The sequence below is a fragment of the Theropithecus gelada genome, chromosome X, assembly GCF_003255815.1.
Source record: "Theropithecus gelada isolate Dixy chromosome X, Tgel_1.0, whole genome shotgun sequence".
NCBI classification, from domain to species: Eukaryota; Metazoa; Chordata; class Mammalia; order Primates; family Cercopithecidae; genus Theropithecus; species Theropithecus gelada.
The window spans coordinates 46,519,639-46,544,185 of record NC_037689.1 but is presented as its reverse complement, the minus strand read 5'-3'; the positions used below and the strand labels follow the sequence as shown (position 1 = coordinate 46,544,185).

General features: G+C 41.1%; 1 protein-coding gene across 2 annotated transcripts in view; it reads right to left on the bottom strand.

Moving 5' to 3' along the window:
* The window catches only part of POLA1 (DNA polymerase alpha 1, catalytic subunit), a 308,750-nt gene extending 284,770 nt beyond the window's left edge, over positions 1 to 23,980 (bottom strand). The window contains exons 1-10 of one of the 2 annotated variants that reach the window (XM_025373524.1): positions 23,930 to 23,980; positions 18,367 to 18,482; positions 14,602 to 14,698; positions 13,481 to 13,561; positions 4,998 to 5,113; positions 4,469 to 4,531; positions 3,214 to 3,306; positions 2,697 to 2,784; positions 2,187 to 2,388; positions 1,920 to 2,098 (exon numbers count right to left, since the gene is read on the bottom strand). In XM_025373524.1, the coding sequence (XP_025229309.1) occupies positions 1,920 to 2,098; positions 2,187 to 2,388; positions 2,697 to 2,784; positions 3,214 to 3,306; positions 4,469 to 4,531; positions 4,998 to 5,113; positions 13,481 to 13,561; positions 14,602 to 14,698; positions 18,367 to 18,482; positions 23,930 to 23,972 (1,078 nt within the window). In that variant the 5' untranslated portion in view covers positions 23,973 to 23,980. Of the gene's footprint in view, positions 1 to 1,919; positions 2,099 to 2,186; positions 2,389 to 2,696; positions 2,785 to 3,213; positions 3,307 to 4,468; positions 4,532 to 4,997; positions 5,114 to 13,480; positions 13,562 to 14,601; positions 14,699 to 18,366; positions 18,494 to 23,929 lie in introns of both variants that reach the window. The other variant, XM_025373525.1, reaches the window with a different exon arrangement.
* Between the last annotated feature and the right edge of the window lie 567 nt (positions 23,981 to 24,547).

Genomic DNA, 24,547 nt, shown 5'->3' with positions numbered 1-24,547 from the left:
ACAGCATTAAGCAGATGCAGCAAAACACAGGGAGTAATACTGGGATAGCCAGGCCACTGTGCTGCCCAGCTCCAGGTAATACCAGTCACACTGCTGTGCTCCAGGAAGGTCACGTGAAAATGGTATTCCCTGAGGTTGTACAATGGGGCAGCCCTGGGTTTCAGCAATGGATGGGAAATCATCTGCTCAGTCTCATGTAATCACACTTGCCAGCCTTCCAACAGAGTAACAAAGTAGTCAAAGAGGTGAGGGGATCTAATCAAATCATTTTGTCCTAAAGTAGGTTAAAATATCATTTCTAAAATTGATTATATCTTTTCCTAAGAAACTAACACATGGCAGTGTGCTACTCAAGTGGCTCAAGAGTTTATATATATTTGATAAGCAGAAGCATATTAATGTTTCTGACTGTCCCCACCCCTGCCAGAGATCATTAACATTTTTCCAGTTAAAGTCAATGCCTGATTATCTCTAAGGTAAATGTGGCCTTCAATTTACTCATACGCTTGCTTTGCTGACATCTAGGTACTCCCTCTCTTTTCACTAGATACAGCCTCCAGGAAACTGCTTTGAAAAATACACTATTTGCATGTACCACAGATCCAAAAAAGGATCTATATAAAGACAACTCTGTTTAAGAGTGCCTACTGTATTTAACATTAATCCGACAGATCTTGCAATGCACAGTCCCACAATGAAGATGGGCTCAAAGAGCCACAATGAACAGCCTCCGAGCTTTTTGTGAGTCAAGAATTCACAGTATTAGCTCATTAGGATGACCTAAAAATCATCCTTGATTCCTCCTTTCTGTCACCTCCCCCATCCAATCCATTAACAAGTTTGTGTCAAAAGACATGTCAAATGCCTTTACTTCTCTCCTCTCCAGCCACCAGGGTCCAAGTAACTAGCAGCCCTGCCCTGGATTGACTGATCGCCAGGGCTTCCACACTTCCCCATTACCCCACACCAGCCTATCCCTCCACGTGTGTGTGCACACGTACACACAAACCACTGCTCCTGTTAAAATGTAAGCCCAATTATGTGACTACCACCCCCTGTACTTAAAACCCTCCAATGCCTCCCCATTGCTCTTAGAAGAGTCAAACTCCTTAGAGGTTTTCAGAGTCCTATATTATCTGGCCTTTGTCTTTATCTCCAGCTTCATTGTATACCAATCTTGTCACTTGATTACTATGCTACAACCACACAGGCCTCTTCCTTCCTCCCTCTAGGCCTTGCTAGTACTGGCTCGTTAAGCTGAAATGCCCTTTTATCAGCTCTGCAAATACCTCAAATCTCAGTCCAGTGGTCATTTCCTCAGACAGCCTCCCCTGGCCATTGCCCAACTAATTTTCTTTACATCATTTATCAATTTATCTCATTTACTGCTAATGTGCCCCCACCCACTGCCACCCTCCTAGAACATAAGCTCCATTATAGTGCAGGGAATTTGTCCAGCTTATTCATCCCATCTCAGTGTCTAGCACACAATAGGCATTGAAATTTGCTGAAGAAACACACAAATTAATGACTGATTCCCTTTAAATTAAAGTGCATTCCTGTAACTTCAGATACATCAATAGTGAACTACAAACACACATTCCAAAACCATATGTAACTGATGTTTGGAATAAGCATCTTTAAGGATTATTCACACCATAGCTCCTCTCCATCAGGGTGCCGCATTCACTTTACAATGAATGAATGTCACTCTCTTACAATACATGTTAAGTGAGGGCAGGGCCTGACCTGAGCTAATTACAACCACTCAAGTATTTAAGGGACGAAGGAAAAAAAAAAAAAACAGAAATAAATTGATTAAATAAAAAGACAACACAAAAAGAAACAAAAAATAAAATATTTAAGGGAAAGGTCCTACTCTGAGTTAAAGGCATACAGTTAACCTTATGTATGATTACCTGGTTGGTTGTACTGATCTTCATAAGCATCCAACCAATAAAAGTGGAATACTTGTTCCTCATCTGCCCCTTTTACCAATGGGAGTTGACTGGAATCCACTTGAACTTCTTGCACTGAGAAACTGCTATCACCTTCTTGATCAATGTCCCAACAAGAGACATCTGGGAGAAATCTTCCTCTGCAAAAATCACATTTTCAAAAACCTTTCAAAATCCAACAGAAAAATTGTAGTCCTATTTGCCAGAAAAGTCATAAAATGCTCTTACAAGTCAGACATGGTCCCTTTCCCAGAATCCGCCTCTTGTTTCACTTCCTCTGCTGGCTCACTCTCTTGGTCCCAAGCCTTGGCAGCCATAGGCTCCAGGTGCACCTCTTCAGTTTCCATGGGCTCATCAAAGTCACCATCTTCAAACTCCATTGCCCCTGACTCCTGCTCTTCTTCTGTACTCTCCACCTGTATAGGCTCACCTGTAGGCATCATCACACATTCTTATCATGTGCTAGTGCCATGACACAAAGGCACACAAAGGTGCACAAAGGCTTATCCAACACTAAAATAGCAGCCTGTCCCTTTTCTATACTATGTTGGCATTTCTCTTTAATCTCCAAATTGGGTTTTTTAACTTTTACTGAAATTTTTATGAATTCAAATCTTCACATTTAAACTTGCCATCACAATACCTTCAAAATTTCTTCTACCTCCTCCATCATGGGGCCTCCATCTTTGACAGAAACCACTCAACACTCTTGCAATTCTTGCCTGACATCACACTTACCAGCAAATTCAGCACGTTTAAGAGGAACAGGAGTTAATGGAGGCTCCTTTCTGGAAACAGGGGAAGCAATTTTTCCTGAAGGAACTGCCTGTAAACGTTTTTAAATATTTAGTCAGTTAGACCTACATACTAAAAATATGCAACTGTCCTACCCTGACCAAAGATAATGACAGTTCCCTTTTATAAAAAGATTTTATGTATTATTAATGTAACAGCTTCAATTATTTTACTGTTACCTAGGTTTACAAAAAAATACTTGCTTCTGGGAGGAAAATTATTGCATTTACCACAGTTGTAATACCTATAATAAACACACACTAGTTACTGCAAATTTACTATGAAAAAGGCAGGCACATGCTATTTTTGAAATACATGAAACTATAAATTGAATGGGAGTCCTAATTTAAAACAAAAATCAAAAACAAATTTAAAGGTATTTCCCTCATATAGAAAAGCAACAAAATAAGCTTAAAGCAATCCTATAAATCAAGATTGAAGGTATCTCTACACACTTTACCGTGGAGGTGTGCACAGAAAAAGGATTCGGTGAAGCTCCAATGGATCTTTTCTTCTTCAGTATCGTTACAGGTGGTGGAGTTATTTGAGGTGTCTAAAAGGAAACGTAAGACATATTCACTGCCATGCTTGGTTTACCACAGACAGAAAAAGTATACTTCTTCACTCATTGAAGCCCAATAAGCAAAGCTTTCTTTTCTTTACCTTCCCCCCTCCCCATTCCCATCTATGTGCATGTACTGTGGTTACTATAGCAACGATACTATAGAAATCACAAGAAAACTAAAATAGATATTAAATCTACCCCTCCCCAATTTTTTCTTTTTAAAATTTAGCATACTTTCACTTACCCTTTGAGAATATTACATTTAAAAATTGTCAAGACAGAACTACATGGCGGTGTTGTTAAGTCATTTTAATTAATGGTCACTTCAAAAGAAGTACACTTCTAAATGAGAGCTTAGTCTTTATGGGAAATGGCCAAATTTCAAATTCACGATGCAGCTAATCCTGTTTGAGTTCTATCAGGGATAGTTCACTCACTCTTCCTTCATTCCCGCTCAGAATTCAAGACAAGGCTCTTATACCTGATTGTGCAGATTGACAGGCTTCAATCTATTTAGGGAACATACACCACAGCAACTGAACACAGCAGTGAGCACTCACAGAACTGACTCCTGGGTATATTCCTACTACTTCAAACACACACCCACACATCCCTATCTACATAATCACACAGCTCTAACACCTGGAAATACTCACCTAAAATGGTGGGATAAAACCAACCTGAAGGGGGTTTCTTTGTATTTTGGTGGGAGTTTTTTGTTGGTGTCCTTACATTTTTAAAAATTCTGGCAACAGGCCGGTGCGGTGGCTCACGCCTGTAATCCCAGCACTTTGGGAGGCCAAGACAGGCAGATCATGAAGTAAGGAGTTCGAGACCAGCCTGGCCAACATAGTGAAACCCAGTCTCCACTAAAAATACAAAATATTAGCTGGGCATGGTGGCAGGTGCCTATAATCCTAGCTACTGGGGAGGCTGAGGCAGGAGAATCAGGGAAGCAGAACCCGGGAATCGGAGGTTGCAACAAGCCAAGATCACACCACTGCACACCAGCCTGGGCGACAGTGTGAGACTCCATCTCAAACAAAAAAAAAAAAAAAAATTCTGGCAATAGTCTGTTTTGTATAATTACTAGAGTGTTTCTTCAGTCTATATCCCCTGCATATTTTACAACTCCTGGCGATTCATTTACCTCAGTGTTAAGATCCTGTAGAATGTCACCTAGCAGATCATCCTTGGACAAGTCTACAGCTTTCTGGAAATGATAAAGAAAGGTAACTTGAGAAAGCCTTGCACTTAAATTTCTCACCAAAACTACACACGTGTACGAAAGGAAGAACCTAACCAGTTAGTCCTTGCCTCTTCATTCCTCACTCTGAGTGTTCATCTACATTCACAGATTTTAACAACCACCTGTCTATATATCATTCCTACATCTATAGCTCCCGTTCTCTACTTTCACCCTTATTCCATGATCTTCCTGCTACTCACTAAAATTAAACACACTCTCAATTCAGCTTTTCTGTTCAATTTTCTTTTCCGTTTCCCAAGTTCCAATCACTGAGGTACCTTAATTCACTTAGAAATCTACATCCAACTTAGTGAGTGAAATTGGAAAAATGTTACTCAAGTATATACAGAGCACCTATTATCTGTATAATCAAATATTAAATTCACCTCACAAAGGAAAATACAAAAGATAAGGAAACCATGAAACTCACATCTGCAGTTTTCTTTCCAGCACAAGCAATGAACATTGACTTAATATTGTTCGGTTTTGTCACTGCGGGCTTCTTTACATTCCTCTTGTCTTTGTTGCGTGCTTTACCATCTTTTCCTATTGGAATATGAATTATTTAGAAACACGCATCAGCAAAAATCAAAATGGAAAACTAAAAGCCTAGTCACTTGATCTCTATCAGGAAGAAAAATGTTAAGAATTAAAAATACATTACGCCTGTAATCCCAGCACTTTGGGGCACCGAGGCGGGCGGATCACGAGATCAGGAGATCGAGACCATCCTAACACGGTGAAACCCCATCTCTACTAAAAAAAAAACAAAAAAAAAATTAGCTGGGCATGGTGGCAGGCACCTGTAGTCCCAGCTACTCAGGAGGCTGAGGCAGGAGAATGGCGTGAACCTGGAAGGTGGAGCTTGCAGTGAGCTGAGATCGCACCACTGCACTCTAGCCTGGGTGACACAGAGAGACTCCGTCTCAAAAAAAATTAAAAAAAAAAATACAAAACTATGAGATTTTATACAAGATATGTAGGAAAAAATATTTTAAATGAGTTTAATTCAAGAAAACTTGGGCTAAATGTTTTTATAGAAACTAATGAAATACCAGTTAAATATTAGCACGACTTAAGTGTGACTGCTTAATTGCTATTGTTAATATGAATAAAAAGCTTTTTAAAAAAGTGAGAATTTGGGGTTTTTTGTTTTCCCCACAGAAATAAAAAGATAAAGCTAATCTTGAACCAAGAAATTAGCCTAGTAGCCTTCATGAGATCATCTCTTTAGCGGTATACTGAATCTGATAGGAAAAAATTTAACTATGAAGAAATGGGATTACCAATTATGACATGGTGGCATCCTAATTTCTATTTTATGAGAAACAGCAACCAGAAACACAGTATGTCATCTCAACACTAAACAGCACAGAGACATCTATCTGCTCATTAAAGAAGAATTTTTGCCGGCCGGGTGCAGTGGCTCACGCCTGTAATCCCAACACTTTAAAAGACCAAGGCGGGCAGATCAGGAAATCCATACCATCCTGGTCAATATGGTGAAACCCCGTCTCTACTAAAATACAAAAAATTAGCCAGGCGTGGTGCGGCATGCCTGTAGTCCCAGCTACTCGAGAGGCTGAGGCAGGGAAATCACTTGAACCTAGGAGGTGAGATTGCAGTGAGCCAGAATCGCACCACTGCACTCCAGCCTGGCAACAGAGCAAGACTCCGTCTCAAAAAAACAAACAAACAAAACTTTTGCCATGTTTTCTCTTATGCCATGTGTAAATCACCTACAAACTTCTCTAATACCGTCAATTTTACTCTCGCTTTCTGATTCATCCCAGAATAGTCTTGATCTCAAAACAAGCTGACAATGAATAATTGAAAGAATGTGGTGGGCCAGGCATGGTGGCTCACACCTGTAATCCCAGCACTTTGGGAGGCCGAGGCAGGCAGATCACGAGGTCAGGAGATCAAGACCAGCCTGACCAACATGCTGAAACCCTGTCTCTACTAAAAGTACAAAAATTAGCCAGGGATGGTGGCGTGTGCCTGTAATCTCAGCTACTCAGAAGGCTGGGGCAGGAGAATCGCTTGAACCTGTGAGGCAGAGGTTGCAGTGGGCCAAGATCACGCCATTGCACTCCAGCGCTCCAGCCTGGGTGACAGAACAAGACTCCGTCTCAAAATAAAAAATAAAAAATAAAAAAAAAGAATGTGGTAGTGGCATACAAATAGACCAAATGAAACAGAACATAAAGTCCAGAATAAGACCCAATTACTTATGGAAATTTAATATATAATGAAGGTGGCAACCCATATCACTAAGGAAAAGATGGACTTTATTAAGTAGTGTTGGCTAGCCATTTGTAAAGAAGTAAACCAGTATAAATACGAAATGGATCACAAATCAAAATTTTTAAAAATGAAACTTTACAAAAACCTTTTAAAAAGCAATTCCTTTGCAATCTGGGTGCAGTGAAACTCTTTCTATGACTCAGAATCCACTTGCAAGAAAAAAAATGATAAATTCAATTACACCAGAATTGGTGTAAAAAGAAAAACCAAGAAAAAAGAAAATCAAGTTAAACAAAAATGAATAAAAATTTTTGCAATATATATCACAGATAAAGGACCAATTTTCCTGACAAAGAACTTTTAAAAAATTAAAAGATAAAAAGCCCAAAAGTAAAGCAGGCAGTAAACACAAACATATAAATAGTTATGTTTTATGAAAAGATGATCAATTTCATATGTAAAAGAAATGCAGATGAGGCTGGGCACGGTGGCTCACACCTGTAATCCCAACACTTTGGGAGGCCACGAGGCGGGCGGATCACGAGGTCAGGAGTTCAAGACCAGCCTGGCCAACACATAGTGAAACCCTATCTCTACTAAAAATACAAAAAGTAGCCAAGCATGGTGGCACACACCTGTAGTCACCGCTACTTCGGAGGCTGAGGCAGGAGAATTGCTTGAACCCAGGTGGTGGAGGTTGCAGTGACCTGAGACCGCACCACTGCACTCCTGCCTGGGTGACAAAGTGAGACTCAGTCTCAAAAAAAAAAAAAAAAAAAAAGCAAATGAAAACCACACTGAAATGCCACTTCTCACATATCAGAGTGGCGAAAATTCAAAAGCTTGAAAACACTCTGTTAGTAAGGCTGTAGGGAAACAGACATTCATACATTGTTCATGAAAGTGTAAAATGGGATAAGTCCTATGAAGAATTAGGCAATAGCTAGTAAAATTTTATGTGTAGTGGGCTGGGCGTCGTGGCTCACACCTGTAATCCCAGCACTTTGGGAGGCCGAGGCGGGTGGATCACCTCAGGACAGGAGTTTGAGACCAGCCTGGCAAACATGGTGAAACCCCATCTCTACTAAAAATGCAAAAATTAACCGGGTGTTGTGGCGGGCACCTGTAATCTCAGCTACTCAGGAGGCTGAGGCAGAAGAATCACTTGAACCCAGGAGGCAGAGGTTGCAGCGAGCCAAGATCGCGACATCGTACTCCAGCTTAGGCAACAAGAGCAAAACTCCATCTCAAAAAAAAAAAAATTACGTGAAGCTACTCTTTGAGCCAGCAATCTCACTTGTGGGAATTTTTTCTGAGGAAAACACCATATGCACAGAGTTATTGGATGTGGCATTATAATAGCAAATTACTCAAAATAATCTAAATGTCCTTCCAAGGAAACCACTGAATAAACTATGGTGCAATCCCTATCATGGAATACTATGCAGCTACATAGAAATAAATAATTAAAAGCAAGCTCTCTATGTTCTAATATGGGGTGATTTTCAAGACATCTTGCTACGTGAAAAAAGCAAAGTACAAAACCCCTATAACATTATCTTTTGTTTAAGAAAGAGAAGGGGCTGGACACCGTGGCTCATGCCTGTAATCCCAACACTTTCTGAGGGCAAAGTGGGCAGACTGCTTTAGCCCAGGAGTTTGAGACCAGCCTGGGTAACATGGCGAAACTCTGTCTCTACTAAAAATTCCAAAAATTAGCCAAGCGTGGGAGAACGCACCTGTAGTCCTGGCTACTCGCGACACTAAGGGAGGAGGATAGCTTAAGCCCAGGAGGCAGAGGCTGCAGTGAGCTGAGATCACACCACTGCACTCCATCCTGAAGGGCAGAGAAAGAATCTGTCTCCAAAAAAAAAGAAAGAAAAGGAAATAAAAATATATATACACACCAGCGCGGTGGCTCACACCTGTAATTCCAGCACTTTGGGAGACCAAGGCGGGCAGATCACGAGGTCAGGAGTTCGAGACCAGCCTAACCAATATGGTGAAACCCCATTTCTACTAAAATACAAAAATTAGCCAGGCGTGGTGGTGCATGCCTGTAATCCCAGCTACTCAGGAGGGTGAGGCAGGAGAATCACTTGAACCCGGGAGGCAGAGGTTGCAGTGAGCCAAGAAGGGACCACTGTACTTCAGCCTGGGTGACAGAGCGAGACTCCATCTCAAAAAAAAAAAAAAAACAACAAGAACAACATACACAATTTCACTCCTGGATTAGTACCCTAAAAAATTGAAAGTAGGCATTCAAACAAAAACTAGTACATAAATGTTCATAGTAGCACTACGTACAATAGCCAAAAGGTAGAAACAATCCAAATGTCCATCAACTAATGAATAAACAAAACATAGTACATCCACACAGAATATTATTTAGCAATAAAAAGGAATGAAGTACTGATACATGCTATAACGTACTTGAAAATCTTCTAAGTCAAAGAAGCCAGACACAAAAGATCAAATATTGCATGATTCATTTATATGAAATATAAAATGTCCAGAATACGCAAATCCATAAAGATAGAAAGCAGATTAATGGTTGTCAGGCTCTGGGGGAAGAGAGATTGGGGAGTGACTGCTAATGGATATGGGGCTTCCATTTTGGATGATGAAAATGTTCTGGAACAAGATGATGGTGATGGTTGCAAACACTGTGAATATACTAAATGTCACTCATGGTAAATTTTATGTTACGCGTATTTTACCATAGTTAAAAAAAAAGTATTTCCATGGGCCTAATATTGTGAAAAGGTTTGTAGGACATTTGTGAAAAATGTGAGACAGGAGATCTGTATCATCTGGAGTACTTTGAAAACAGAATATAATAGTCAAAATGTTTAGTATATAAAATTCAGGTCTTGACAGTGTATGAACAGAGGAAGTCAACAGAGGTTTGAATAGCAAGGAAGGCTTCATGAGAGGGCTTTAATCTCACCATTGTAGGTTAGTAGGATTTAGACAGAAGGATAAAAAGATGAATACAAGTAAACATTTGAGGTGGAATTCTTCCACAGTTTAGTGTTTCTGTTTTGTTTTATTGCATTTTCCTGCTGATTTTTCTTCATTGGGACTTGGTTGATATTTTTCTCTGTGGTTTTGTTTTGTTTTGTTTTGTCCTGTTACCCAGGCTGGAGTGCAGTAGCACGATCTTGGCTCACTGCAACCTCTGCCTCCCGGGTTGAAGAGATCAAGAGATTCTCCTGCCTCAGCCTCCCAAGTAGCTGGGATTACAGACGCCCACGACCACGTCCGACTAATTTTTCTATTTTTAGTTGAGACGGGGTTTCACCATATTGGCCAGGCTGGTCTTGAACTCCTGACTTCAGGTGATCTGCCCCACCTCAGCCTCCCAAAGTGCTGGGATTACAGACGTGAGCCGCCGCACCCGGCCATTTTTCTGTTTGAAAACATGCCAGGAATTAGATCCACACCATAAAGCTTTGACTTTTTACTTCTAAGCAAAACTCAGTAATTTCTTGTAAGTCTTTAAAGTGCGTTGCAGAAGTCCATTTTCCTTCCTAGGATCTTGTGACCTTTACTGGGCTCCTAGAAAGGGACACTGAAACAGTGGGGACTTGTGGGTGAATGGTGGTGGCAAAGCACGAAACAAAAATTTCTAAGACTAGCTCTTTTCCGGATCAAATCATTCTTTTCACTAACGTATTACTCGGAAGAGATAATATGATGACTATGGAAACACAGAGATGGATTGTTTATTCAACAAAACTACATACTTACTTTGAGTCCACTACCGTGATTAGCACTGAGATTACCAGGACATGAGTCCTTTCTTTGAGAAGCTCACTGTCCAGTCCAACCTCCTAATTTACAGCTGACAAAAACTCAAGTCCAGATAGGTAATGGGATTAGTTCAAGATGACACAGACAATTAACAACAGAACCATAACTCTAACATAGGCCTCCTCAGTTCAGGGAAATGAAAGTGGCACATGAGCTCATTCTCTTCTTCATGGACTCACACAAACTAGAAATACACAATTAGCCACACTGCTACCAAATGGTACCAGTGTAGAAAATTTCCACATTATACAGGTTGGCAGAACCAGGAAGATGGTTCACATATTCTAATTTAACTAATAAATGAATGAAGAATAAAGAATATCACACATAGAAAAAATACACATATGCTTATTTTTTGTAATAAACCAGAAACTAAAAGTTACTGATTTTCATTTTTAAAACATATAAATGTTTTACAATATTCAGAAGCAAAATTTAAAGGATTTTTTAAAACTGAAATTTGAATACAAACAGAAAATGAACCTATGTAGTAAATTAATACAACACACACTAAAGAATTACATAGCTTCTGAACACTATAGTCTGACTACAGACCCTTAGGATATATACCAAGAACAAATAAAACTGTAGAGAAATCATAAACTTTACTTAGAAAGGTTGTTAGTACAGATAATGATTTAGTGATTCTGACATTATTTTGTGTATATTTTAGAAGACATGGGTTTTCATTGAGGGTGAAGGCAGATACAAATATAGAATTGGGAAGATAAAGAATCCAGTGATGTTACATTTCAACCAATCAAATATATCCGTATGAACTCATGACATATATATAATTTCCTTGTTCTGTTCACTGAAAGGGCCTAGAAGCCATTACACTCCAACAGCAATGAGCACATCCATCTCCCATATCTGGACACCATTCCCCACTAAAAGGAACCAGGATTCTTGGGAGAAATGGTTGGTTCCACGTCTAGGGCAGGAAGAATACAAGCTAAACCTGGAACATCTTATCCTCTTAGCCCAGAGAGCAAGGAAATGCTCAAAGACTGATGGAGCCATGTCAAAAGAACACAGGAGGTGGCTTAAAGGGGCTCTTACCAGCCAAATCTGGGATAATTTGAACATAAAAAGGAAAAATGATAATAATTGCTGCTGAATTATAACAGTAAATCTTTTAGAAATACATGAGTCTGAAGCAATAATTTTTAAAAGAAGGGAAAGGATCAACAATAGATGCTAAAAGCACTGGGTAAAAATTCATGGGGAAATGGAATATACACATGGTCTCAAATTATCACCCCCTATTTTGCATTAATTACAAAAGGGAGGAAAGTAGCTTTACAAGGAAGAAATCTGACAAATATCATCTTAACCAAAAGATCAAACTTAGTATCAACAATAATGGTACAAGTGACATCATATGCCCCTGATATGAACGATTGGAAGGACAGAATTTTATATTGTAGGTCTTAACAAAAACAAAGCATTTATTTATAAATATTTATTGTTGCCAAAATATTTAACCCAAATCTAAGCACAACGAAGCAGTCAGGTAAAACTCAGATTGTGGGACATTCAACAAAACAAACAGCCTGGTCCCTTTAAAAATCAATGTCATGAAAGACAAAAAGAGGCCAGGGCGGCAGCGGGGAGGGGGGCGGGTGTTGCCGTTCTACATTAAAAAAAGACTATAGAGACATGAAAACTAAAATGGATTCTGCATTTTTTAAAATAGCTTTAAAAGATACTATTGGGCTAATTGGGAAACTTTTAATATAGACAATATATTAGATATCATGATAATGTTATTGTGGTTAAGTAGTCAAGTATCCTTACTCTTAGGAGGTCACTGCTGAAGTTCAAAACGTCCACTGAGCAAAAAGTCTCTGTGTATGTGGTTGGAAGGAGAGAGAAAACTAAGGTGCAAAATGTTATTCTGCAAATGAGGATTCAGACAGTAAAGGGCAAGACAGCACAGATGTTAGGCTTTTGGTCACATATTCTTTTGTTACATATTCGTCGCATTTTTTGTTTTTAAAATACTGCTTAAAAATGTAAAAACTATTCTCAACTCGAGAGCCACACAAAAACAGGCATGATTTCCATTTGGGGTAACAAAAATGTTCTAAAATTGATTGTGGTAATGGCTGCACAACTCTGTGACTATATTAAAAGCCACTGAATTGTATACTTTAAATATGCGAATTGTATGGTATGTGAACTATATCTCAATAAAACTTTTTGTCAAAAACTGGTTGTGAGAGGGCCACAGTTTGCTGACCCCAATCTACCACTTGGTAGTAGAAGACTAATTAACAAACTAAACAAAAAAAATATACTGAAGAGAATTTTCAGTATTCTCATTTTACAGGAACTAAATCAGGCTTGTTTACTCAAAAAAAATTGCCAATGATTGTACAGCTAAGACAATCTGACACATTCATCCATATTATTTTAAATTTCAATTAGACAAAGCAAGCTGATTACTCTAGTTCTAAACCTTGTTATTGTGCTATACAACTGGCAAAGAGCTAAAATTCTAAGTACATCACTTCAGTAGGAATTAAAAGAGATCAATTACTGTTGCAGCCCTCAAAATCAGCAAGTTTTAAATGACCATAGGATTGAAAACTTTAAAACAAGTAAAGACCACACTACTTGGACAATAGAGACATGAAACTTCATTTCCTGGTGTTGTTACTGCTTTTTATCTTTAATTTTCCACATAACCATACTTCTCTTCATATTAGAACATATTCCATACCTAATAACAATGGTAGTTAGGTCCTTCTCTCAAACGTAAACTATCAGAGTATCAAGTCATCTCTAATTTTAGAGAATTCTTTAAATCTCAAAACAACATCCTGGAAAACAAAAAGTAGGTACCTTTCTCACCAGCATCAAGGGCATCATCTTCAAGGTCATCATCAAAAATCTCTCGGCCATCTTCCACATAACCAATACCATCTGCAGGGACAAAATTTAATACTGGGATCAAACTTCTAAAAGTGGCCAATAATATTTTAGCCATGACCAAAAAAACCTTTTATACCTGCTCAGATGTTTTCCTGGCCTGTGCTATTTTTAAGTGCAGCAGAATTCTGTTCACACAGGTGTCAGACAATGCACAGCATCCACACAGCAGGTGTGGAGTCAAAACCAAATGATATATATTATACCTAGCTAGGTGACCTCAGGAAACGATTTGGCCCATAGGATCAAAGTCTGCCACAATAGGATGCTTTACAGCAGTTTTACTCTACCAGAAGAATAAAAAGAATCAAGATTACCACAAGTCCAGAGAGAGATATCCCAGTCTACAAGGGAAAACTGGCAATATAGCTGAATCCAATTACAGAAGTAGAAACATAAATAGTCACAGGCACAATCTACATGCTCCCTGTGGTCAGCATTCACATGGCCATGAAGTCAGACCCTACCAGTGAGAACCAATGAGCTTTCAGAAGGGGCCCAGGACATTAGGACAAGACTTTGTATGGTGCTTTCTCCTGACCAAGTTAATTTTCATACCTAGAACCTCATATATGCCTCACAACAACTCTGGGAGAAGGTAGTTTTCTTATCCCCATGTTACAGATGAAGAATCTGAGGCGCAAAGACATTAAGTGACTTGTCCAAGGTCACAGAATTGGAAAGTAGGAACGATGGATCCTGAACCTGCATTCCTTAATTCCAAGCGCTGTGCATGGGCCCCACAGACAAGGGGCTCCTCCCAATTCTTACACAGCCATTACCTGGAGGATTTATACTACATCCTGAGGTATGTGCCTAGATTCTCCAAAATATCCCCAAATAAACGTCCTGCTATTCTGCTTCCTCATCCTCAAATAATTAAAGGAAAATCCAAACCAAAGGTAAAATCCTAACAGTGCCTTACATTTGCCCAGGCAAAGCAGCAACTCCACCACATGAGTGCGAATCTACAAGAAGCAACTAACACAGTGCCTAGGAAGCAACATCCCCGCCCCCACCCCCGCCCCACCTACCATCATCCACAATCCAGTCATCATCCTGGCGTGCCTGAACCAGCTTCGAATACTGTTCTTCATCAACTTCTTCATAAACACCTGTGAAGTCCTCGACCTACCATTATACAAGTTTCAGAAAAAAAGCTTCAAATAGAGTGAAAGTGTTAAACAATTCTGATGAAAAAATTGTCAAATTGAAACTGGAATGGCAGCCTGAAGGAGTAGCTGCAACCAAATCATGAGTTCTGACATTCAACACCACTACAGGGTTTTCCTTAAATAGACATCAATTAACTTAGTATTCCTTTTAGGTGGGTGTTAACATAAGATATTAAATGATTCCATTAGCATAATACACTTGTCATACCATCAATTACTCATCTATTTCATAAAAAACAAACTGAATTATAGCCAATTCTTCATTAGCTGCTTTGGGGATTATTCACTTGTAATTTCTAGACTAGTTTCTCCTACACTTAGCAAACCTGTAAGGCATGCCACTTCCCTCTCCACTAGCTAATGTACGCTCTGCGAATAGACGATAATTTTCACGCTTGTTCAACCAAACAAATATAATTCAAAAGGAAAATCTTCCTCATCCATCCGCCTCCAAAAATTAGCAAAACAAACATATTGTATATTCTACAGGCAAACCAGAAATAGCTTTTGAGTGACCCTGTTTGTATTACCACTGACACCCCACCGTTCTCAGGTCTTGAAACCGCACAAGGACTTAAACGCTGAGCTATTTGAAAGACAAGTTCAGAGAGTGGCAGGTCCTCCAATCACATTGGCTGCCCGACTGCAAAAGGGTCAGAACACCATGAGCTACTGGTATGAGTAAATCAGACAACCTCTGCACAGCTAAAGCAACAAATGAAAGATACACACCACTGCTGCTGCTGCCCATGGGGACAGGCCAGTGACTCTGCAGATGAGACTCTGGTGGGCTGGTTTACAAAATCTCATAGATACTTATTAAAAATTACCAAAGGCTGGGCACAGTGGCTCACGCCTGTAATCCCAGCACTTTGGGAGGCCCACGTGCGTGGATCACCTGAGGTCAGGAGTTCAAGGCCAGCCTGGCCAACACAGTGAAACTCCATCTCTACTAAAAATACAAAAATTAGCCAGGCGTGGTGGCACATATCTGTAGTCCCAGCTACTCAGGAGGCTGAGGAAGGAGAATCGCTTGAACCCGCGAGGCAGAGGTTGCAGTAATGCAGTGAGCTGTGATCATGCCACTGCACTCCAGCCTGGGTAACAGACCGAGTCTCCGTCTCAAAAAAAAAAAAAAAAAAAGACCCGATTCTTGGCCAGGCACAGTGGCTCATGCCTGTAATCCCAGCACTTTGGGAGGCCAAGGCGAGCAGATCACTTGAGGTCAGGAGTTCGAGACCAGCCTGGCCAACGTGGTGAAACCCCATCTCTACTAAAAATACAAAAATTAGCCGGACATGGTGGTGGGCACCTGCAATCCCAGTTACTCGGGAGGCTGAGACAAGAGAATCGCTTGAGCCTGGGAGGTGGAGGTTGCAGAGAGCCAAGAACGTGCCACTGCACTCCAGCCTGGGTGAGAGAGCGAGATTTAAAAAAAAATTCTCCCATTCTCTCAAGAGTTCTACCTCAGCCGGGTGTGGTGGCTCACGCCTGTAATCCCAGCACTTTGGGAGGCCAAGGCAGGGGGATCACCTGAAGTCAGGAGTTCCAGGCCAGCCTGACCAACATGGTGAAACCTGGTCTCTACTAAAAATACAAAAATTAGCCAAGCGTGGCGGCGGGTGCCTGTAATCCCAACTACTTGGGAGGCTGAAGCAGGATAATCGCTTGAACCTGGGAAGTGGAGGTTGCAGTGAGCCAAGATAGTGCCATTGCACTCTAGCCTGGGCAAAACTCCACCTCAAAAAACAAAAAAAAAAAGAGTTCTACCTTTCTTAAATGGAGTATGGGAGAAACAATTCCATCTGAAGAGTTAATACTCTAGGAAAAAACTTGGACAGAGCTCTTAGAATCTGACGGCCAGAGATGACTGGATTTCTGCCACACCTATAAGGCTTATAATAATTACAGGATTTGGCTGAGTTTTCACCTCCTTTTAGCCTACTCTACAGGAATCACTGGCAAATACTGATTTGGTAACAGAAACAACCTGCCTTACCAAATTAAGTTTTTAACAACACAGATGCAAAACAGTCCAATTAATATTACCATACTGACCAACTTTCTTTTTCAGGGTTGGAGGGGAACTGGCGTGATTATTTTTGTTGGTTGAAGACAGACTGTCTCTTATTTAAGTGATTCACTATATTATCAAGGAGATACCAGAAAACTATTTTTAAATATCATTTTGAGTAAAAAGTCATTTCGACTCAATCTTTAAAAACAACATTACTACTGCTCAGCATGAACTCTTAGAGCCATACAATTAACATCACAGTGTTAAAGGGAAATCAGCCACATTGTGCCAACATCTGAAATGCCCCATGGAACTCCTTTATACAAGTACCTACATTAAAAATGTTTTATTCCTGGGCTCAGTGTGGTGGTTCACGCCTGTAATCCCAGCACTTTGGGAGGCCAAGGCAGGTGGATCATTTGAGGTCAAGAGTTTAAGACCAGCCTGACCAACATGGTGAAACCCTGCCCCTACTAAAAATACAAAAATTAGCCACCCGTGGTGGTGACGCCTGTAATCCCAGCTACTTGGCAGGCTGAAGCAGGAGAATCACTTGAACCTGGGAGGTGGAAGTTGTAGTGAACCAAGATCATGTTATTGCACTCCAGCCTGGGCAACAGAGCGAGACTGTGTCTCAAAAAAAAAAAAATGCTTTATTCCTGTTTTACTGAAATCCTTTGATCAACCTTTTATGATCTGGTTGCCTCACTTAACTTGAACAAATGGTGACAAATGGCAAATATTCTCTTATTTGATTAACTGGTTAAACATTCATATCCTGAGCCAGACTGCCTGGGTTCAAAAAAGGATCTGTCACTGTGACCTCATTAAACTTCCCGTACCTCAGATATCTCACCTGCAAAATGTTATTAATCATAGTATCTAATTTCATTTGGTTATTGAAAAGATTAAATGAATAAACACATCGGTAAATGCACTTAGAATAATATGTTAGTTCAAAAAGTTATGGTTGTTATTTTCTAGTACTGGTTAATCACTTTCTGGCCATGAGGCAATTAAGATACTCAGGGAGCCCTGAAGATGACACTAGACAATATTTATGCAGATGGTGGCCACTCTGTTTTTTACCTGCAGGCCATAAACAGTGGGTAGAGGAAAACCAAAAGAGCATCACATTCAATCTTATAAGCAGAACACGGCAGAAGTTAAGGTCCACGTCTCCATTGCCACTACCCTTGCAAATGAGATTAGGAAGAACAGTTCTCTCCAAGAAGTAGCACTTAGTTAGACTGCTCAATACCTTAAGAGTAAGTAAAAGCACCTCTAAAGGACTGCAAAAAACCAATGGGACTGACCATAGATACGGCATGCTCAATAAGGAGAAATATAGATATGGCTATGTAGTTTCATTTTGGAATTCTAAAATCATCTGTAAAATACCTTATTGGAACTTTAAGGGTTGAGCATTCTCCATGATCTGTAAATCTACCTCATACCCATGCTTGTTCAACACTAATAAATTCCCATTACAAGAAGTTTAAAATATACGAGTATTTCTAATTTGGGGCAAAGGTGACATAAGACTACCTTCAGGCTATGAATTAGATGATGCACAGGAGGAATAAAGAAGAAAAATGGCTACTTACTTCATATTTATACTTCTCACCAGCTTTAGCCTTTTTCAGTCTTTCTAGAGCTTCTTGGCGCCCCTTCTTTGATTTTTTTTCTCGCCGGGCTCGAGAAGCTACAAAACTCCCTGAATCTGACACAGCGGGGAAAAAGAAAAAATTTACAAGAGATGTTACAAAATTGTCAGCCATCTTCCCTCAAACACCAAGGAAAAGTTTCTAGCCAACAATAACATACAATTTTAGTAATAAACAAGTAGATAATGTTTACAATGTAAATAATTCACAAAGCTCATGGCCAAACATACATATCCAAATATACATGACTCGCCAGAAAGTTCCTCTAAGATCCTGTTAAAACAAAGCCACTGTTATTTTTTTCTCCAAAAAGAGGAAAACTCCCAATTCAACTGATATCCTGCAGAGACACTAAACAAGGGAGATCAGCTGTTAGCTAATTTATCACCTTTTCATTAGAAATGACCAGTCAGAAGTAATCCAGTGGGTTATAGAAGCACTATTCATTTTGTATTCTATTCTAAAAGGCTTCAAGGAGCATCTACTCTTTGCAAAGTACTAGGCCCTATGAGACACAAAGACAGGCTGGGCGCAGTGGCTCACACCTGTAATCCCAGCACTTTGGGAGGCTGAGGTGGGCAGATCACCTGAGGTCAGGAGTTCAAGACCAGCCTGGCCAACATGGTGAAACCCCGTTTCTACTAAAAATACAAAATTAGCCGGGCATGGTGGTGCGTGCCTGTAACCCCAGCTACTCGGGAGGCTGAGGCAGGAGAAACACTTGAACCTGGGAGGCAGAGTTTGCAGTGAGCTGAGATCGCACCATTGCACTCCAGCCTGGGCAAAAAGAGCGAAACTCCATCTCAAAAAACAAAAAACAAAACAACAACAACAAAAAAAAAAGATAAAAAAGACATGGTCTCTGTACTCACAAAACTTACTATCTAACACAGGAGACAAGTAGCAACTGGCTCTAAACAATATTTAGAGGTAATACATGCCTTAAAAGAGATTCAGACAAAGTACCCAGAAATTCAAAGAAGGAACAGATTGAGGACTGGAGAAATTTAACAAAGATGGCTCTGAAGGGATTACTGATATACCACTTATTTCAAGGCCTCGGTTATGACATAGGATGCTACTAAAACAACTACAGGGGCTAAAATGGCTTGTCAAAAATTACTGAAATATCAGAGGACTTCAGTGTTTATTCATTCAACTTTTGAATTATTCATGCTCTGGTCATCATAAACTGATCATTCCACACACACACTGAAAAAAGTTCAGCCAGGCGCAGTGGCTCACACCTGTAATCCCAGCACTTTGGGAGGCTGAGGTGGGTGGATCACCTGAGTGACGTCAGGAGTTTGAGACCAGCCTGACCAACATGGTGAAACCCCATCTCTACTAAAAATACAAAAATTAGCTGGGCGTGGTGGCAGGCACCTGTAATCCCAACTACTTAGGAGGGTGAGGCAGGAGAATCCCTTAAACCCAGGAGGTGGAGGTTGCAGTGAGCCAAGGGTGCACCACTGCACTCCAGCCTGGGTGACAGAGCAAGACTCCGTCTCAAAAAAAAAGAAAAAAAAAAAATCATCCACCGAATTAAAGACTTTCACATACCCACTGATGAATAACTAAGTCAAGCATAACAGTGCTGCCTGTCAACCATGAGTTTAGGCTCAGCATGATTGCCATCTATGTCTGTGAAATTTAGTATTTTATTGTGTTTGGTGCTAATTAATTTATAAAAGGAGCAGGCAAAGAAAAGGAGAAGTATGGATAAGAGGCAGCCTAAAACTCCAACCCCACTAGAATGTTCATAACAACATTAAGCTGCTTGACTAAATGTTTGACTGAAATAGAAGATACAATTTAAAGAACATGCACCAAATGCTGGCAATAAACTGCTGAGACTATAGCTTAAAGGTGAAGCATAATTAGAGATCTTATTTTTTCTAGCTTTCTAGAAATGGAATCTCTCTTTATAACATCTCACTCTATTGTGTGACTTCCACATTTGACTTTTAAATCCATTTTCAGAAAGACATTAAGTAAAAATTAAGGAATAAAGGTACTTAATGATGACAGTCACAAAAACTTGGATGTCACTCAAATGATTTCAAAAATCATGAACAGGCCTATATGAAAAGGCTTCGAAGATTACTGAACATGACCCCTGAAAGTGAAAAGCTGGCCTCAGTGTATTCAAGACTCCCTTGAGGCCTGACATCTGTAGGTCTTCAAATGCACTTACTCCACAGGCAACAATGTTCCACTACACAAGCAACAATGTTCCACTACACAGGCAATGCCCCACTACTACACAGGCAACAATGTTCCACTACACCGGGTTTAGGGTACAATTACAAATAACACAGAGCTGCCTGTCCAAAAGAGGCCGGCAGTCAAGTAAAGCAAAGTACCTGAAATTACCATCACAATATAAACATGGTGCCATAGAAAAGGTAAGAACTCAGTGCTGAGGAAATATACAAAGGAGAGCTGTTAATTTTGCCTGAGAAATCAAGGAAGGTTTCACAGGAGAGGTTTCCAATACAGGCCTAGAAAAAGGAGTTGAATTTCACAATCAGAAAACAAGGTAAAAAGTGGCACAAGCAAAAGAAGAGGCATGAGCCAAATCACAAAGGGATGAAAACGTACAGTGTATTCAGAAACTGAGAGAAGTCAGTGTGCAAGGTAAATTCGACAAGAGAGTGTAGAGTGAGTAGGAGAACCAGATTGGGGAGAAGCAGCACATTCCAGCTCTGCCATTTGCTGGGTGACATGAGAACACCGGTTAACCAGTTAAGCAGCAGACAGGTGTCTTGTTGTTTTAAGCTGCCTAGCATCTGAAACTGTGAAATCCGGCCCCCATCCCTTATAAGTCTTGGTGAGACAACAGAGCCTATGTCCCATTACAGAAGCTGAAAAGGTTGATGCTCTTTTCCAGGCACCCTTGCAGCCTAGAGCATGGGCATATAAAATAGGCTCTATTAGGAACACCTGCTCAGACATTAAATCAGAAGCTAGTGTCACAAGGAAAGGGGCATGGGTTTTAAAAGATTCTACAAGTAGCAACAGCTGCAGGAGGATTACAAAACTGACAATAATGTCAGCAATGTCCTAAGGTATGAGCTATAGCATCAAGTACTTGGTCGTGGTTGGCAATGACCTCCTCATTAGCCCATTTTTGAGGCACAATTTCACTCACTGTTCCTGTCTACATAGCTCCCAGACTGGCTTCTTAGTCCTCCTGGAGTTTCTGTGAACACGATATTCTTCTAACAAATTCTAACCAATCTGCTAGAGTTGGTTCCTGCAGCTTACAAATAAGGGCTCCGACTGATGTAGAGCCTCAGGGTTCACATATGTGAAATGGGGATAATCATGTCTGCTTCAAAAGCTGTTAAGGATTACATGAGGATGTCTATCTTACTTTGCACTTAGCAATATAGGAGCGGCTCATGTAATGTTTCTGTGTGAAGTCAAACACACATCCACATACCCCACACACACCACACCTAAGAGTACCAAGGTCTAGCTTCAGAAGGCAAAAACAAAGCAAAGCCGTTTTCTGCATATGATGTTTACCATCTGTACTTCATGAAGACAAACCATGTCCAGCCTACCTACCATCATAATGCCAGAGCCTGGCAGAAGGCTTATACCTAGTAGGTATGTAATAAATATTTGCTGAATGAACCAACGAATGAACCACTGTGCCTGCTTTTTTGATCATTAAACTTTCCCTGGCCAGACGCAGTGGCTCACGCCTGTAATCCCAGCACTTTGGGAGGCCAAGGTGGGTGAATCACCTGAGGTCAGGAGTTCGAGACCAGCCTGGCCAACATGGTGAAACCCTGTTTCTACTAAAAATACAAAAAAATTAGCCAGTGTGGTGGCCGGCACCTGTAATCCCAGCTACTCGGGAGGCTGAGGCAGGAGAATTGCTTGAACCCGGGAGGCAGAGGTTGCAGCTAGCTGAGATCGCATCACTGCACTCCAGCCTGGGCAACAAGAGGGAAACTTCGTCTCAAAAAAAAAAAAAAAAAAATTTCCCTGATATTTTTTCACATATAGTAACAGCCAGTTATATACCCTTCAACTTTTCACTGCCATTAACAAGGTGCCCTGCCTTCTAACACTGAAGAAAAAAAACAAAGCCTACATTTTCTCTTTTGGAGTGTGTCTCCAATGCTTCACGTAGGTAAGTTAGCAAAAAAAGAATAAGCATGAAAAAATCCAGTTACAAAGGTTTAAATATTTGTTTCAAAATTACCATCTGGAGTACCTCTATCCTCCCCAAAAGCAGACAGACACTAGCTTACAGCAGTCTTTCAGGTAACAATCTTTCAGTCTGCTCTAAAGGAAAAATTCCAGTCACAAGTCCCCAGCAACTACTTAATCAACACCATGAGTTAAGAGGAGTCTCAAATTGCACAGTATCCACCAAAGTGATTTCCCGATGTTCATAGATGACGTAGTTTTTAGGGTGAAGAAAGGGCTGAGTGGCAAATCACTGATACAGGGCTGCAAAGACTGTTCACATACTCACACCCTACATCCCATCTGTAATCCAGGCAGGTCGACTCTCCAAAATAGTCTTAAAAAACGAACGGCTAGAACAAATTGAAATCTGTGACTCACAACTAGGTGAATGCAAAGGAAGCTGATTAGGAAGCGAGTTCTCATTAATGGTGATGTATCTGAATGACAGGAGAGGTGAAGGTTGAGCTAACAGTGAAGCATCTGATTTTAAGTTAGAAGTTTACTGAAGTCACGCTTTAGTTGAACACCGCTCAAAAATCAGACAAATCTATTTGCATTTTTGTATTCTATTTTTGGAAATAAAAGATACCCCTGACAAACGGAGTGATATACAGGGGATTTGAAATGCCCTGAACTGATGCCATTTTTTTTTGAAACTTCACCAGGAATGATTAGATTGTGAACATGATTTCTACGCAGCACTTGAAGAACTTTCCAAAGAATCTGAAAGAAAAATTGTTAATGCATAAAGTAGAAACCCATTACCTAAAAATACAAAACGCTTTATTCCCAGATGACAGCACTTAGAGCTTTCTTCCCGCTTAGTTACAATGTATAAAATTTTCCTGGAAGTTCCTACAAAAAGGGGCACAGATCTGTTCTGTTCAAGCCCTCAAGTGGATACTTAGGGTGATCGGAGTGAAATACTTTCGGCCAAGACAGTGCCCCACGGGGCCAGTCTCAACAAAGTTATACCCAGCACGTGGGTGCAACTCACCAAAAGAAATAGAAACGCAATCGACTGTGGAGACTCTTAGTGGCAGAGGTGAGACAGCCTCCCAAACAAAAATTCCTCCAGGCTCGGGTCTGCCAAGAGCAAACCGCGCCTAAAGGAAGCCCGGTCCGACGCCAGAAGGGCCCCCGCCCGGGACGACCAAGGTCTGCGCCCAAACCAACCCGGGTGTGCACCTCCCTTAGAAAAAAATAATGCAGAGACTCCCTCAGAACCCCCACCATCGGCAATAATGCCACGGTCCCAACCCGGAGCCCCGCGCGCGGAGTCGTCCCTCACCACTCGCCCCTATCTCACAGCCGTCGCCGTGCACTGGCGCCATGGTCCCGAATCTCCCGATTCCGCGCCAACCAGCCCAAAACTGGCGCGGGGGCCGAGACAGGCGCCAGTGTGAAAGCCAATCAGCGGCTCGGGAGGCTGCGGACTTCCGCCCGGAAGGCCACTGACGTGCCGTGCCGCGCCGCGCCCCGCCCTCGGCCTTCCCGCGGGCGCGCGTTTGGCGCCCTGTGATGACCCCTTAGGGAAAAGCTAGAGCTGAGGGGGAAGCCGGAGGAGAGCAGGAGAAAGAAGCGGTCGGGCGCTGGAAAGGCGCCGCCTGGAAACTGCGCAAGCGCACGCATGCTGATAGGAAAAGATTTGGGCGCGTGGGAGAAGGGGCGCTCTGGTTCTCAGAGCCGAGTCTCCCGGAAAAGAGGCGCGGGCGGGCAGGAGAGTGGGCGTGGTTGGATCGTTTTCCCCAGAGCCTAGGAAAGCGACTGCCTCCTGCTGCGCGCTCTGAGTTTTGCTTGATAGTTTGCTTCTCAACAGTCTGGATACAGTGGCTGTGTGATTAACAACTTAAAGATATATGCTCGATCTTAAACAAATAACCAAAAGTAGCATTACCAATAAATAGCC